The following is an 18,101-nucleotide window of genomic DNA, read 5'->3' on the forward strand; positions in this document are numbered from 1 at the left end:
CGAACTGAAGCGAGAACCGGCGAGTAGAGAGCGAGAGGGGAGCATTTACCCGCCACCGTGACGCGGTCGGACGCGCAAGGATACAGCTCCACGAAGAGGAGAAGAGAGAAGAGCGCCTCCTCCACCGCTGACTTAGGCCTGTCTGGCTGCGCGAAGCGGCGACCGATCGGGAGGACGGGCCAACCGGGCCGTCTGTCTGGCCCTTCGACACGCGCTGCGTCGACAGGCTGGCCGACCAGCCACCGCATCGTTTTCCAACCACACGACACGACATCTCTTAACTACACACCAGAGAACTCGGAATCCGAGCACGAGTGTGTACCGTACGAACGAGACGTTCGAATAGCCGGATCAGAGAGTATCGGCTATTTCGCGGGCTGCCGGCCTATTCGCAATTCTCCACCAACGTAAACAGGTAAACGAGGGGGAAAACGAAGAAGGAAGAACGAAAGGGACAAGGAGGAGGAGGAGGAGGAGAAGAGTCGGGCACAATGCGGCCTAGGGCCGCGGCGACGTCAACCAATGCAGCCCGCGGGTTACGTCCGTTCCCGGTTGTCCTGCGAGTCACCTGCGTCCTTGCCCTACTGGTCGTCACGTGGATACCGGTCACCGAGGCTGTGGTGAGTGAGTCCTTGAAATATCCCCGGTTACGTACCGTTCGCTCGTAGACAAAGGGCTTCTCCACGGATAATCCGTCTAGCTTCTAGGATTTTTTACACGAATCGCGTATCTTCTAACCAAACAGTGTTCCATTCTCGCGTCGCTGGTTTAAGCAGTGCTGCACTTCGTTCTATCGTCATCGTTTAACATCGTCATGCGCGTTCATTGTCGTAGCTTAGAAAGAGAAAGAGAGAAGAGTGGAATTAACGTTCATTCCGCTAAAGTGTCATTTATTCAGTGATGTTACCGGTCGTACGTACCTTTGTATTCGGTTCTTTCGATAGCCATTTTTATTTGCAATAAAACGCCTGTTTCGAATAATCATTCGCTATTCGACGAATATCGATCGAGGATGAACGAACTTTCATTACGATCCGTGGTATCGATCGACCGAACTACCGGTTCGTTTAGCACGATTGCGCAAGAAATCGTTGTACCAAAGGAGGAAGATACAAACGGGCGAGAGAGACAGACAGACAGACGTACAGATAGAGAGGGAGAGAGAGAGAGAGAGAAACAGAGAAAAGAAGGAGAAATGCATTTCGCGGAGTTATCGCGAATTTTCGCTACTCGAAACGGGGCTGATCGAAGTTGGCACGCGAGAAGTTCTCCGAAGCATGTTGCCGGCCTCATTTCCGGTAGGCCGCTGTTATCGCGTAGTATCTGAATACGAGATGCCACGAGACCTTTCTTTCGCGCCACGAGACCTAGAAAGTCGATAATAATTGAACGCTGTATCGTACGTGGGTACGTTTTATGAACGTAGGTGAGGACAATTTAACGCAAGACGACGTAACGTCGCTATATGCTTTTAGGAACGTAGATGCGAACAACGATTCCGCGGCACATGCGCGTGAGAATGTCGGCTATGCGTTGATCTACCATCGATCTCTCGATCGCGTGGCAAACATGACTCTGCTTCAGAAATTCAGCACGCCTCATTTATCATTCGCACAAGACAGTTTTCGCGATGATAAACTTAATTTTATAATATCGCACGTTTTACGTAATAGTCGAGCTTCCAATTCTGAATCAACTATTCGATTTATCGCATTATCGCTTTCTTCTCAAGTATCTTCTCTCTTAGCTTTGCTACGAGATTAATTGACATTATCCATATCGAAGATTTTACAAACAAAACTCAGCACCTAGTAATTTTTTTGTAATAAAATGATTTATTCTATTTATTACGTCATTATCTTTTCAAGATTTTTCCTTCCTCGCATTTATACAACTAACATTGACTTTTTAAATATAGAAAATGATATGGTATTACAGCTTTTGAGATTATTAAGAATCATCTATTTTTCAAAATAGCAGGATAATACTATCGTATACGTGTGAGAATGTGATGTTGGCGTTTGATCATTAAACGAAACACGTTTTAAAATTACCATCCAAAGCAATACTTACTCGTATCTTGCTTAGTATTTAATCTTAATTACATTTACTTAATATCTTACCTTATATTCACTTTATTTAGATTTAACTTTATATCACGGCAATTCTATAGTTAGAAATTTATTCATTTATAAACAGATACGAAAGAACTTTAGAATACATTATTGAATACAAACAAGAATCAGTAGACTGCTTGGAATAATATTTTGATTGCATTGATACGTGTTAATATTTTACATAAGCACGATGCTCTGATCAAATAAACCAGAAAACGTCTGAATTTCATTATGCATGCCGAGTAGTGAGTTAGTTGACTGTGTAATTAATTCCTACAATGCTCTAGAAATATGGGTCATATCATCTCCGTATGTGGATTTAGTTCAAATTGTTTGCGGAGAAGTTAATCAGTTTGTTAGCACTTCTGTGAAATCATTCCTGTAGTCCACGAATATCGATTAGATTAGATTAGATTTCTGCGACCTACTTGATACAAGAATATTCAACTTTTCCGCGAAATTCTTTCCTCGTTCATTTTCGTGAAAAAATGCATTTAAAAAAGTATGCTACACATAAAATATACTCTAACATTCAAATTCGTTAATCTCATTCGTCAAAATCATCAATTTTCAACACGATACTAGAAGCTTTATGGGATCGAAGCGTGCAACATCAATTTACCTTATAGTCTTGATTTGACCAATATAATTTTTTTTACGAAAGAAATCAACAGAAAATTGAAAAAAAAAGAAATTCGAAAATAACGATATACCGAAATTGCACGAAGGAAAGAAGAAATAATTTTTATTCAGTTTCTTCGATAATTACTTCTTTCTTAACAATGATATATTGAGTAATTATAGTATCCCATTTTATATAATTACATTAGATCTTACTGCGAATTTCAAGAAATTATAGAACCATCTTATGTCATTTCCTTCATTTCTTGAAATCGTATTATACTAAACACAAGGGGGAAAAGTAGATATTCGGTATTTCGAGGATGTATGTATAATTATATACATACACATAAACCGCACAAACTGCCTCTCCCGGCAGCTTGAGTTCACGTGTGGCTCGTGTGTGATGTCACAAACCGTTAAAAGCGTTTATCTTGAGAGCAGAGGTTATGAATAATGTATACGAGGATATTTTTACAATTATACAGACAGTTACGCAACGGTGTAATCCTGTTGTGTAACCAATTCGCGTCTTGCGTGTGATAAATATTGGGTAATGTTCATTGATTGCTTCTCTTATTTGAACTTCCCATTCATTGACTAAACGATAGTGAATTAACTTTCGAGATTAGAACGGTGCAAATACATTTTACAACGCTGATTATCATCGTTTCCAAAATTATGCTGCACGTAAAACGAAGTTCTCTGTTAGGTATAAATGAAAATTTTTAAGCGAGAAGAAATTTTACTTGAAAGTAATTTTTTAAACTTTACAGCCTTTCATTCGGTATATAATTAGTTCATCAATTTTTTAAAGGAAATCTAATTTACACATTAGCACATTCCGAGTATGGTTAAATTTGTTAACCACAGACAAGGAAGAAGATATCGATATATTTTAAATACAACGCCAATATTAGGCAAATTATAAATCCTACGGAGAGTAATAGAAATTCAAAGGTAATTGTACCCCTTTTATATATAGCCGTCACGTCAGGGCACAGCCCTCTAGCAAATAGCACTGTGTGTAACACATGTGTTAAATCCAGTTATTAAAAGCACAAGTACCAATGACGTCAGTACCGATGCTGATGGCTAACCATTACAAACAATCGAATTTGAAAGCAGAACAGCTTCTGTTCTGAACTACGTATATAACGAAAAAGCTTGTTAAAAGCATCATTTCTTTTTTTTTCATTTTTTAGGTTGATGATATCACTTTGCTGCCGTTTCCGGTCTATTTGTAATTACAACACTTGTGCAGCTGCACTTGTGCCACTCTCAAGTTCTTTAATTATCTCATATTTAGTTTCTATAATTAGCACTGCGTGCTTCCGTGCTGACCACACTATGATATTGTACGCAGCATTGCATTATTAGATTCATCCTAAATTATGTGTATGCGCATCGCTACAGAGTATTGTATTACAATGAAATGAATATGGATCGTTCCATCCCGTGCAGCTTTACAGAAGAGAAGACATTTGGGGAATAAAATGTACATCGTATTACGCTATACGATATTTTACTATAATTAACCTATTAATTAGGGAAAGTTAACTTTTCGTTCGTTGGATAGTTAATATTAACACAGATTATACCTGAAATCGCTAAATACCAACAACTTCATATTATTTTCTACAATTCTATTATCCTATTGTTAACATTTGTCATATATTCTATTTTTACTTTTCAAGCATTTAATTGCCTCGAATTTTAAACAAACTTCCATAGCAGACATAACGTGGAAGCGAGAGAAGAAAATATCTTATTCAGAAAGAAGGACGAAAGTCTACGAATAATTTTGCAGACGTGGTTGTTCTGATATCAGCTGTATCTTCCTCTATCTCGTTGAAATCACCCGGTGAACTAGCGTGTAGGCGATTTCGACGCCTGAACGCAATGCACATCCTTTACGGGGAATAAAAGAAAATATGTTGGCGTGTAGGGTGGCGACATATACGACAATAACGGGGATGAGAATGAAATAAACGTTAGGTCAAAAGGTTTGTACGCCTTTTTTGCTCCTTCTAGGTTGCCGACAGTGGCCCGTTATGCTGGCGAGTCATTCAGTATCGTGAGAAATCGTTCGATAGGGTCGGTTAGGTCTCGGATTTCTTCTTTCATCTTTAGGCTGTTACTGATCGATGTGACAATGAAAATGTATAAATCTGTCTTTTAGTTGTTGTATTGCGCGTTTAGACCGGGAAACGTTCGAAGAATAGACAGTTTTTGAGAAGAATACAACAAATAAGGATGACGAAGGATATCCTCTTGCTATTTCGTCATCCGTTATTTGTTATTCTGCTATTCCGCTGAACTGAACGAAATGCTTCTTACTATTATATAATACGTACTTATATCATCATTTACTCACATCATTTACTTGAATCACTTAATGGCAGTAATAAAATAAATGAAATAGACAAAAAATCTTTCAATGGGGAGTTGCTATTCTTATGACGTAATTTTTGTTAAAGTATTTTAACTTAAGCAAAGTTTTTAATAGAGACGTTAAAAAATATCCGCAGCGTTTGATTGCACGTGCAGCAACGATCACAGGCTATTCCAAAAGTCCACAGTGAAACTGTAATACAAGGCTGTGTTACCTTGACTAATCGAGAAAGCTTGCATCCGAGACACGCGATACAGCTCTGGTTAAACACTCGTTCACGTGGGCCGTTATTACTAAATTATGCGTGAAAGAGAGACACTCCGTCATTGCTACCTTACACGAAATACCAACAAATAATTCACTCTAGCCGCTCGAATTATATTAATGTCATATTTAATATTCTAGTTAAATTAATAGACTCATAAATGCTATGCTCACATTGTAAATGCCTTTACGATACATTACATTTTATAATTATCGAATCTTTTCTTTCTAAATTCTCTAACAATAGACGATTTTATATTTTATTGTTAGAAAGAACAGAATATTTTTAACATTTACATTCATCGTTATGTTATGGTTGAATTAACGTTATAAAATTTAAAATAAATTACACATCTTCTACGGATGATCGACCTGTTCCAAATTATATCGAAAATTAACCAATTGCTTTTATAAATTACATATCCGATCTTGATTATTTCGTTAATTTTTCATATAAAAATAATTGAAATTTCGAAGCAAACCGGAAGCTCATACGCGAATATATATTGAACATATCGAACAATATATTGAACAGAAAACGGTCATTTCCTTTAGGCGAGCAATATTATGAAATAATTTACAACTTCGTCCACGATATCTGTATTTCTGTTGCTCTGTAGGAAGAGTCTGCCTCTGATAACGATAAACTTTTCCTGTTGTTGTCGCGTGGAGACAATCGCCACGCGAGGATGCGCAACTCATTTGGTCTTCCTCGTCGCGTAGAGCAACCCTGTTCATGACAAGATAAAAATTTGCATACCATTGCATTCACATACACAAGACAAACCTGCTGATTCATCTTAATTAAGTTAAAAAAATTTATCATGTCGTTTTTTACTTAGAAATTTTAATAGCGTATCCTGGTTCTTTCGTAACTGCAGTTATTAATTATGTATGTACCTTAATAACAGGAATACGTGCGTTAACAATCGTTTGATATCTAATTTTATAAAAGTTTTATAAGAATAGATAAAATGGCTAAGTAAAAGATATATAAAATATTTTTCCTCTAAGTTATAATTCTTTGCTGAGAGTGCAAATGATTATTAACTCCGAACAGAGATATTTTGAAAATATCAAAGCTATTTCTTCTAAAATTCAATATTATATTTGACTAAAACTTGATAAATAAATTTGTTTATCGTTTCTATTGGCAATAAAAGTAAAATTAGAGTTTACTTTTTAACCGATATTATACCGCTCTCGATTAATTTGACCGACGAATAATAATAACTCATAGAGACCGAATTTTATCCAGGACCACGTTATTCGCTGAGAAACACAACACATGGTGTCGACCAAAACAGTTATAAAGAGAAATTTCGACACGTGAAATTTATATCGACGATTGAGCTATATTCTACGCGTGAGCTGAATCCACGCAGGCGATCTTCCTAGAATATTTACGTTCCCTTGTCAGAAACACTTTCCTGCCACGGTTTTTCTGAATTATACTCTCACCTGCATTTCACGACGCTAAATACGTAAGCTTGTCCCACCCACGTGAACGAGAGGGAAGTCGAATAAAAATAGGGAAGAGGTGTCCTGTCCAACGATGCTTTAGTTACGAGGAACGTGATACTTTCACCGTCTACAAACTTAGAAATATCATTCTATTCGACGTCAAAGCTAGTTTCCTCGTCCTCTTTTTCCAAAAACGAATCTACTGTTCGTACGGTTAGAGTTCTCTTGCACAATTGAAATATACAAGGACCGGCCGAATAGTCGCATTTGCATAGTTTTTATCAAGGTGGTTTATAGAAATTTATTCATTGAACTAACAGAAAATGTTCGGATAATTCGCTATATCTAAGAGGAATAACAATTTATACGAAGAACCGTACATTTAAGGTTTCGGTGATACAACAAATAGTTTTTAATTTCATTCATTGACTTAAACGAGCAAATTACGTTTCATCTTCTTAATAAAAAATCGTAATCGTTGTTATTAGTAGAAAGTTTGGTCGAACATCCTTCGAATTCGCTTCCTAAATTACATCTGCGATAATGACAATGTCCTTCACAACGTGGAAACCTCTTAATAATAGAACCTGCGAATACATTAACAGTGTCGGTCACAATAAAACGCGTTACGCGAATGACATCACCTTCTAGAACTGTTGTATGAAAATACGTCATTGACCACCATTAACCCCGTTATGTTTATATTTCGTGCCGGCTAATTCTTTTCATTGTACAGTAGGCACGCAAACAATTCTAGTGAGAAGATGGAATGATGCAAATTCATTACGCTCGAGATTAATCACGACGCTGGCACTTGTCGAATAATTATAGCAGTCTCTATACGTCACGGGCAAAGCCTAATCGTCGGTTATCAATACCGTAATATCGATTGTTATACCGTAATGAAATTGTAATAACGATTAATAATCGTCGAAATGACAAAATTCCGTGAAATTTGTGTGTAAAAGATTGTAATCACGAAACGGAGATATTCTCTAGAATCGAAGTTAACGCATGACGAAAGATAAAGGATGTAATTGGTGGTGATCGATCGATCGCGCGTGTAATAAGCAATTTCAAAGCGTGACGTCATACAAATATTTATTCAGTCACCGCACAATACGATACATCTATTTACGGTATGTCGGGTTAGCATATTACAAATTTGAGAAAAGTGCGGTTACACGTAATGGAATCGAGTACCGCGCGACACAACGTTAATCAGGTTGCACGTCACTGGACCGTCATCGCTAATTCATGTGTCAGTTATTTAGAAAGAAGCAACGCCTGCCAGTGACATCACGATCTGATCTCATTCGTTGCAAATGCACCGATTACATCCAGTATAATTTCGCTACGGAAAATATTTATTCGCGTCAGATTGCTTTTTAATTTATACGCGAACGTTCCCGATATACGTTGCGATTATTAGAATTGAAATTAACGTTATTAGAATTAGATTTAGAATTTTTCGATGTATTGAAGTACATCAAAGTATGCAATTGTTAATAAAGATACAGCGTTTGACATTGGACGAGTAAAAAGTTAATCGATCGATTAATTTCTCCGATTGAAAAAAAAATTAATTGCAAAAAATCGTGTTTGGTTTAATTGATCGATGAAATGAAGCGCAGAAAGTTCACCAGCGATTCGATCGTTCAGTGGCTTAGCGGATTAGTCAGTCGGTAATTATAGATATTGATCGTTAATCATCAATCGCTGATCAAAACGTCAAGCATCTCAATTTAATCGAGATTTAATTGATTCCTGAAGCTCTATCTAATAATATTGAAAATTGATTGATGCCAAATTTAAGGCAAGTTTCGAACATTAATATTTCGACGTTATCGTTATGTAATGCTTAATATCAGCCTATGTTTAACTATTTGTATTATTTAATCAGGTATCTGAGCTGGAGTTCGATCAAGCGTTGTTTATAGTATATCGTTTATCTAAAATAGTTACGAGCCGTGATTGATGTGGTTTATGCCGCGAGACGGATCGGCAATTGTCAGTTGACCATTAAAGCGCTGCACGATATTAGTTTCAATGCGTGAAGGCTGCTACGCGTGACATCACGGTCTAAAATTATTTATTAACAAATGCCTCGTTTTTACCGTTACCTCATATCTTTAGTTACTTAATTGTTACTTATTCGAGGCCATTTCCAGTGATATCGCTCGCGTCACACCACAAGTGATAATCTTTTGCTTGTTTACCCGATAATAAACCATTCATCTTTCTGGAAAAATATCATTTAATTTCAACGAATAAAAATGACAAATTTTCAGAAATTTACAAATTCATCGAAAATTTTAGCAACAATTACATAAACGGATAATATATTTTTTATCATATTTAACATATTTAACGAACGATCAACGGATTAGTAATATGTATATATATATATTTTTTTTTTAATAAAATCGTTTATTTACAATAACTTCTATAAAATAGTTTTCTATAAAAAAAATATATATATCGCGAAAATTTGTCTGTCTCGAAAGTGGATCCATGAAAGTTTGGAAATTGGAAAGCCTTGGTATAGTCTACATAAATAGAATTCGATCGATCCTCTACATGATCATTCCAAAGAGTAACGGTTCACATTCGGATAAGTTAACTGAATCAGCATGATTTTAATAAATCGGACGCTAATCAAAAGTTTCAACGAATAGAGTTCAGATAAAGAAGTTCTACTGTACGATATATTTCTACAAGTATCATCAAAGTCAGATCACGAACCACGCAGGCTCCACGATACCAATTCTCCTAAGCTATCAGTAGCATCCGGCGGAAAATTATTTATTATAAACGTGAATGAAACAGTTCAGCGTGACAATCGGAGATAACATAACTAGAAACTCATCAAAAGAGAATAAGCGGTCTGTTTATGGCTATATCGCGATAACCCGCGGTATTCCTTGCGAGCGTAGGAGCCCTCTCAGCCCGCCAACCCTTGCACCATTCGCCCGTCTGTGTGTTTCTCGGTAAACCGACAAAAAAGAAAGATGAAAAAAAGAGCACCAAAATTAATGAACCGTGTTGCGAGTTTATCGCCACGAGCCGTTGGTAGGCTGAGATCATCGTGAACGCGAGCATCGTAAATCGAATATGGTGTGGCGTTTCATGGAAATCGACGATACCGAGAAAGGCTAATAATAGCGACGATGCCACAACGCCAATAATTTCGAGGGATGAAATCGATGAAACGACCCGACGCGACGTTTGCCGAGATTCGATGGTATTGCCAGTAGTCGAATGTGGTCGATCGATGAACTTCCTTTCGCGATAGTTTGCGCGAAAGTAATGGCGATAGATAGAGATTGACGTCGAATGGATTGAAAAACAGGTATTGATCGTTTTCTATGGATTGCAGCGAAGTTTGAATACGTTTAACGATGCGGCGTTAATTTCATAATTGTATTAAGTGTGGCGGATAGATCTGTCGTATTTTCCAGACGCGTTTATCTCATGGGCTTCGATTTAATTATTCGAAATAAACTGTGCCGCAGGCAGCATCGAATTTGGCGGATTTCGCGAATCGGACACGAATGGAGGCATTTATCAGATTGGTAAATTACATCAGGCGCGAGTAACGGTGTCACGAGCGTTACCAGAACGTCGTTTAATCTATGTGGGACGTTTAAGGGTGGACGCAATCTATCTCTTACGAAACGTGGTAACCTCGATACACATTATCTGAAGAAACTCCGGAGTTCAAGGGGTCTCTCGAATACCATTTCGTCTTCTCTCTTTCTCGCGTAGGATCGCATGGTCGTGGAGGAATCGTAACTCTATACATACGATTTTCGTATCACGTTCCCGTTGCGATCGTTGGAATTTTAAGGCGTTGTTTCGACCGGAGAAAATAGAACAACGAGGCTGGTTGCCAGTCGAGTCCAAACGAGCCTACGTATACAGCGACGAGTCTTTCTCGGTAAAAATCGCGAAGCGGTTGATTAATCCACGTTAAAAGAGCCGTTCTCGATAGATTTTCAGGTGAAAAGGTCTGATCGCTCGATTCGAGTTCACGTTGTTTTAATTTAAATTAAACTTCGCTTTTGATCGAATAATATTATACGAAGACTACAGAACATGATGTACAATTGAAACTAACTTTCAATGAAAATTATTATTATTTAGCTATAAACTAATTTGTCATTCAGCTACCAAATTAAAGAGTATTTCTCTTTTCTTTGTGTTTGAATAAATGTTTTCACGATTATCTCTCAAATACTTTCTGATTCTATTACGTCGATAATTATCAGCCTGCAACAGAAATACAGATCTCCCCGCATGCATGAAAAATCATAAATAGTAAGGACAATCGATAAACTTTCGTCATATGAATTTCATTTACACGAATCATTTATCTCCCAGTGAATGAAATAACGATTTAGATAAATGGAATTCTAGTACCGTACAAAGAAAACGGAATGTTCGAAATCCTACGCGATTATGGTGAAAAAGCGCAAAAACCAAGCTGCAGCAAGCACACCCATCGAAATCGTACAAGTCGACCAATACGTTCGGCTGACAGGCATGACAAACATCGACAGCGCTTTTCGTTAGACGCGCTCAAACGAAAAATAAGCTGGAAACGTGGTAGGAAGCGGCGACCGATTAGGCGCGTGACAAAAGGGATCCAACGATCGGTGCTGCTTTCATTGGATCGATCCCCAAAAATAGGGCGCGTACCGACCGCATATCCGTTTCTATTTCCGCGCGTATCCAGCCGAGATGCGCTCTCGATGTATGTATATAACCTGGATATTTTTTCCCGCTCATATGTCGCCGATAAATAAAAGACAGTAGGGAAGCCATGATTCTCGCTGCTCTCGCATTACACTGCACACGAAATTATGGAGCTGAGACGCGACAAAAACTCGCGTGTTGTTTCCTTGGTTAATATGCTATCGCTGTGACACGATTATACGACGATCCGTGCATGTTCAGCGAATTTTACAATCGTGACTTTTTACGTTTAAAGGAGGTGTGTATTGATTTGGAGAAATTGAATAGCGGAGGCTGTCGAGTAAGTTACACGATGTTATACTTGCAGATTCTTTCTATGTTTCTCTGATTTTTGTCCTTCTTATCTTGTTCTCTTTGAAAGAGAAAAGAAAAAGTGACAATAATCTATATAATGGCAAATATCTTTATTACATGAAATAATAAACAGTGAGAAGCGATGATTAGATTTATATCGAACGATACAAGATGTTTCAAGTGTTCCTTAAGGCTTGTCTTCCTTCTTGTTATTTGCTTATTTGAAAGAGAGAGAGAGAGAGAGAGAGCGCCAAAGACAGAGACAGAGAAAAGATACATAAATGTATGTATATTGATACATCCAGATTAGGTTTATGTTGCACAATATAGGGCGCCTTAGGTTTTTCTATTACCAAGGTCTTAACGTGTGTAAAACAGAACGATACGATAAAACCGGAACGATATTAAATTTTGTTTGTATTCTAAATATTTTGTTGTATAACCATTTATGAAAAAAATGATAAGAAAACACTTGACCAAGTTTGTGCGAAAAGCCACGAGCATGTAGCTTGTATATCTCTTAAGGCTACATTGAATTATTGACCTTAATCACTTGCTGACGCGTTAAGTAACACGTTATCGCTTGGAACTTCCGTTTTCACCTCGACACGCGATCTTCCAGCTTTTATTCTCTACTCGGACAAGACCCATTACGTACAACTTTTTCATTAATTACGTTCAAAGATCTCAGGCCGTAAAGGCTGAATTTTTGGCACTACGCTAAGAGATTCAACAAATACTAAAATATCGAAGTAGCTGAAACGTTAGATTATTCGAAAATCTAAATTTCTCGTGCAACGTTACGTAATTATTACACGCAATTTAATCACAAGTCTCAATTTATCGTATCGTCAAATCCAATTAAATTCTTAACCTCTTGGGGGATCTTAACGTATGCATATGTGTAAGTTCAATTTTTCTTTAATTCGAGACATGCGATCAATGTTATGCAAGTATGTTAATTTTAACTATTACTCAATGGTTACGGGCATATAAATACATAATTTTTCTCAGGAAAATAACAAATAATTATCTCTTCGTAGCCTTAATATATACGTCCCTGAAAATATTAATCATCAACTCTCGATTACAAAGGAATGATTTTACGTGGCTTCAATTATCACAAGCATCAAAATAAATTTTCATACTTTCGATCATCCTCCTTTCTCGACGCTTAATTCGCGATTAGTTTAAATACAAGATAACAACGAATATACCATCAATCTCAAGTTATTCTTGACCGAGTAATTTCGTTTCATTCAAATGCCATAAAATAGACTTGCTGACGATCATTTATCGTCTTAAATCGATAGTCGGAGGCAACCAATGCCGACAAAGAGCAATCAAGAATGGGGCGTTGTGTCAATGACAGTAATGAAAGAATGCAGGAAATTGAGTAATACAATGAATACTTGTGTTCCGTGAATCGAATGTTAGAAAAAGACTCGCAAGGCGAAGACGCTACAATTGGCGCCAATGTTGTTCTTACACGGTCAGAGTCGCTACAAACGCAAGACATAAACTTGACATTCGACCCTTGTGCTACAAACGCATAACGCACCACAACTGATTAGAAGCGCATCAAAACGTTTAAGATTACACGGGAGTTCAATGCTAACAATAAGTACTTCAAGGAACAAAAGATGCAGTATGACGTATTATACGAAGCATCTTCGGGAAGATCTGTCGTTAATTTCAGATTTGTAACGCTGAATTGTAATATGAGAAAATTTTGTAAATGTTGAAAAATTCAATTTTTATGAACATCATTAAAAGTATACGTACTCCGATGCATATTTACGATGAAAAGTAATACACGAATTTCCAATTTAATTTCCAATATTCAAATTTATATCGATCAGCAAATATCTTTATTACATGAAATAAATTAATTTACTAATTAATTGTGAAATAACACGCTCTTGTGTTTTAATTATCGCTGATAATCATTTTAATATCGACTTTTACATTGTTTATATACTGTGACGTTCCGCGTGTTTCGTCTTTTTATATTCTAAATAAAAATTATTTGTTTCTAAATAGTGGAAAAGATACATTTTTCTGCGTTTAATAATGTTTTAGGATGAGTAGACAAAGCATGAAAAAACTTTTCTACATTAGATACATCATCATTTCTATTAGCATATCGTGTCTGTCAACTTCAACTATCGTAAATCGTAAATTGACACTATTTTACAATACTTGGTGATTCATATCTGAGATGTTTTATCGTGTATCATCGATTATCGGTCACATTTTTTTTATTCTTTCGCATAATGAGCTAAAAATGGCAATGTCATCGCTATAAGAATAGCGTAATTTGTACACATGTAGTATAAAAGTTTCAATTCTGTGCATTTAAAGCGAATGCATGTACGTGATAGATTAGATAATAATACATGAAGTTTTCGCTATGTAATTTTAGTTGAAGTGACCATTTTTCAAAGTAACTTTTAACGGCGAATATTAATCTGTTATTACGTTATGTCAAAGTTCATTTACACGTTACTTATGAATAATTCAACAAAAGATAATTAAACATCAACAAGAACCAAGGAAAGTATCATACGCCTAATAACATAATGTTATATTTTTGAACACGTAACTCACGTAATACTTGAAATTTTCGAAGCACACATTACGCTAAAATATAAGAATATATTATTATAAGTAAAAATAAGCTAACAAGCTGGCGCAAAACGCTTCATATCATGACGGTACTCGTATTTTTTCTTCGATATATCGTGTAAAAGGGTTTTATAAGACAACCGGTGTAAATTGTTTTCGACAACTTAAACAGTTGTCTATTTAAAACGTTTTAAATCACTCCCATATAACTTCGTTAATTTCTCAATTTTTCTACGAACCTTTACACGTGCCGATCTCATTGAGTTTTCAAACTGCAATGGAAAGGTGCTTATGTAATCCCCATTACTCAACAAACTTGCGAAACGAGCACGTTGCTACATATACAAATCTATATAAAACATGAAATATTGCTGCAAAACAAAAAAGCTCGCGCGTACATGTAGCTGGAAGAAGGACACGAAAGATTAAAGGGTTGCCGCGATTTTTACGTAATTACTTCCTTCTCGCGATAAAAGGCAAACGAAATAAAAGGAAAAAATGGTAAAGGGGAGAATAAAAAAAATGTTGAACGCGGTGCTAAATAATAACGTTCGAGCGTATCGATAGTGAGATCGACGCCCGGAGCTCGTATTTACCGCACGATTACCGGTCGATTCGGCTTCGTACACGAACACGTACCGATAGGTGAAGGAGGCGGCGATTCACATGTGTCGTACGCACACGTGGATTCTTTTATGGGGGTCAGCATTTCTGCCGGCAGACATGGCGTTCAGGTTCAGACGAGTCAGACACTCGGCTCGTTTATAGCGATACACCGGCCCCTGTGGAACAAGTGTTGGGGAGAGCCGACCTTTTCCAACCTATTAGGGATTTGAATAAAGCCATTTATGGGGTTTTAACTCTTCCTCTCTTTGCTTTCTAATATTCTACGTCCTACGTTATGCCACGATCGATTGACTCTATTGTCTGGCGGATTTATCGAGATTTAATCGAGTGGTACTTTTTATAGTAACGAACTTACGATTTTAATCGGCTGTAACTTCATCGAAGTTATCAAAGAAACAACGTCTTATTCCAATCGACCGACTCTGTACTCCGGGAGATTTTTCGAAATCTAACATACGTTGTATCGAATCATTGTTACTATTTAATTTACATGAACGATTTTAAAGTTTGAATTAAGAGATAAAAGGGGACCTCGTCTCCTCTAATCAAAATTCTCTTCTCCTCTACGAAGTAGAACGTTTATAAACTCGAAGAAATTGCAAACTACTCTTTCGCTAATTGTTCGGGAACTCTAAACGCATTATCTATATAATTATAGCAATACCGCAACTTTGAACTATGACTTTGTTGCCGCGTTGTCGCTCCCATCGTACGTGCTCGAAACTCGGTTAATGAAAATTAATACCCAAAGCATGCGGAAATTAGCTTCAAGATGCAAATTTTCTTCAATTCTGCAGTACAACTCTGAAATTAGTAAACATAAGATCATTCCATTTACAAGGACATGTGACGACGAAGAGAAATACGCGCAAGGCGCGAGTCAAAGTTTCCTATGAAATCCTATTTAAATTAAAAGAAAAACATGATTCTCCGTTTAATTGTTCCATAAAATATAAATGTCGACTTAAAAATTTAAACAGCCGCGTCATAGATAAGGATTGAGTGCGATTACGATATTGATTTTAAAAACAGCTACGTAAAACCCGTTATTATAGAAATATATACATATATATGTGTATGTGTGTAATTAAAAAAAAGTAATTAACCCGTCGTCAAACGATTCACCACAATTTAACCATTGGCAACGTCTTAACGGTATCGAACTGAGAAGAAACCAAGAATCGGTAGAAAATGGAAAGAAGCGGCTGTCGGAGGGTGGAATCAAAAGGCGCGGGATTAGAAAAAACGGCGGAGAAAGGAAAGGAGAAACAAAGGAATGCGAAACGGGTTCCGATATTTTATGCAAGTCCGCTGATCAATTTTTTTACGCGGCCGATGCTTCGTTTTAGACCGAAGAAAACAAGTCGCAAGAAAGGGAGCGAAAGACGTTATAGAGCAGTTCTTAAAAATGGAAAAAGAGAGATGAGAAAGAAAAGGAAGAGAAGGTAGGGAAAAGAGGACACAGGAAAAGAATTTAAAGGGTAATTCCCGTTGTCCTGGACATGCGGTGAGTTTGCATAACGACGGCGGCGTGTCGTGTTAGTTGTTCCCTCGATGCTTATCCACTTACGAAGCTCCGTATCGTACGCACTTCTTGGCCACGGATTTTTAGTAAATTTCCTTTTTCATACAAAGAAGCGACCGCACAGAGGTCGGAACTCGACGCTCGAGTGCATGCTGAAGAAAGTGCGGCTGCCTCTTCGAAAATTACTTGACACAAATCAATCGTTCGTAGCGATATTTCTCGTGATTTTATTTTCTCTGCTTCTTACGAGACTGTACGTTCCATCGTGAATATTTTTTTTATTTTCAATACACGAAGTAAACCAAGCACGATTAGCAGCTTTCGAGGAGGAATTTTCAACAAATTTCCTTTTTCAGCAGCTTCTTCAGCGACACAGCTCGAAATTCAATGCTTTGGTATGTATTCAGGAATATTCTGGCTAGAATTATGTAACTAAAATTACTCGCTTATAATATATTCTGTAATATTTGAATAATGTTTAGGAAATTTATTAAATCTCTCATTATACGTGGTGGTCGCAAAACAATTTCTCAGGCGAATAATATTTTGTTGACAAGAATAAAAACGACTGTTTAAACTACTGGAAACGAAAGTACATTGTACGCGTATTAAAAAATATATTAAACAGGATTTATCATATTTTAAAAAACCAAAATTTTTAATACCATTAATTTTTCTTATCTTAAAATCTTTAAAGTTGCCGCATTATTCGTTCAAGCATGTTGCAAATAATTACCCAGATTTGTACAAGAAGCGGCTCGAGCCATCAATATCCATTAAAAACGTATTCCACGCTACAATGCCTCGTAGTTCTCGATATCTTTCATTAAGCATCCCTGCCAAACGTTCTCAAGCAGTTCTTGTTCGTTTTCAATAAAGCGAAATCATGATGAATCACGGTTGTGTACGTCAAAAGGATAGATAGAGAGGAGGACAGCGAGAATCAAAAACGAAATTTCACGGAGCGAAAGGCGAAAGAAAAACGAAACGAAAAGGAGGAAGAAGTAATGGTCGGTCCATGCGCGCAAGATGCAAGAGGGGAAGGTCGTTGTAACCGAGCATGCGAAAGAAAAGAGAAGTTAACACGCGCGTAACGAGGATGATCCAGGCAGAATTAAAAAAATGAGTTCGAGGCGGCATATACCGCCTCGCGGTACTACAGGAATTAAAAAAGGAGCGCGCAAGAGAAAAAAGAGCCTCTAAAAAAGAAAAGAAAAATCAGAAGAACTTCGAAATGAACGCGACGAAGAAAGTAAAAAGGAAGAACAAGAGGATAAATTCACGATGCCATGCCGCTGATGCTTATGTAATCGACCAAACGGTGTATGTACATTACCCACTGCTTAAAAGATATTCGAACACTGATTGAATCGATCGAATCTGTTGGACGTAATAGCAATATGTGAAT

General features: G+C 37.1%; 1 protein-coding gene across 1 annotated transcript in view; it reads left to right on the plus strand.

The window, feature by feature from the left end:
• Positions 1-476: 476 nt before the first annotated feature.
• Positions 477-18,101, plus strand: part of LOC126921153 (collagen alpha-1(IV) chain) — a 55,378-nt gene continuing 37,753 nt past the window's right edge. The window contains exon 1 of the mRNA XM_050732423.1: positions 477-620. Within this exon, the coding sequence (XP_050588380.1) occupies positions 492-620 (129 nt within the window). The 5' untranslated portion in view covers positions 477-491. The remainder of the gene's footprint in view (positions 621-18,101) is intronic.

This window comes from Bombus affinis, chromosome 10 (assembly GCF_024516045.1).
Source record: "Bombus affinis isolate iyBomAffi1 chromosome 10, iyBomAffi1.2, whole genome shotgun sequence".
Taxonomy (NCBI): Eukaryota; Metazoa; Arthropoda; class Insecta; order Hymenoptera; family Apidae; genus Bombus; species Bombus affinis.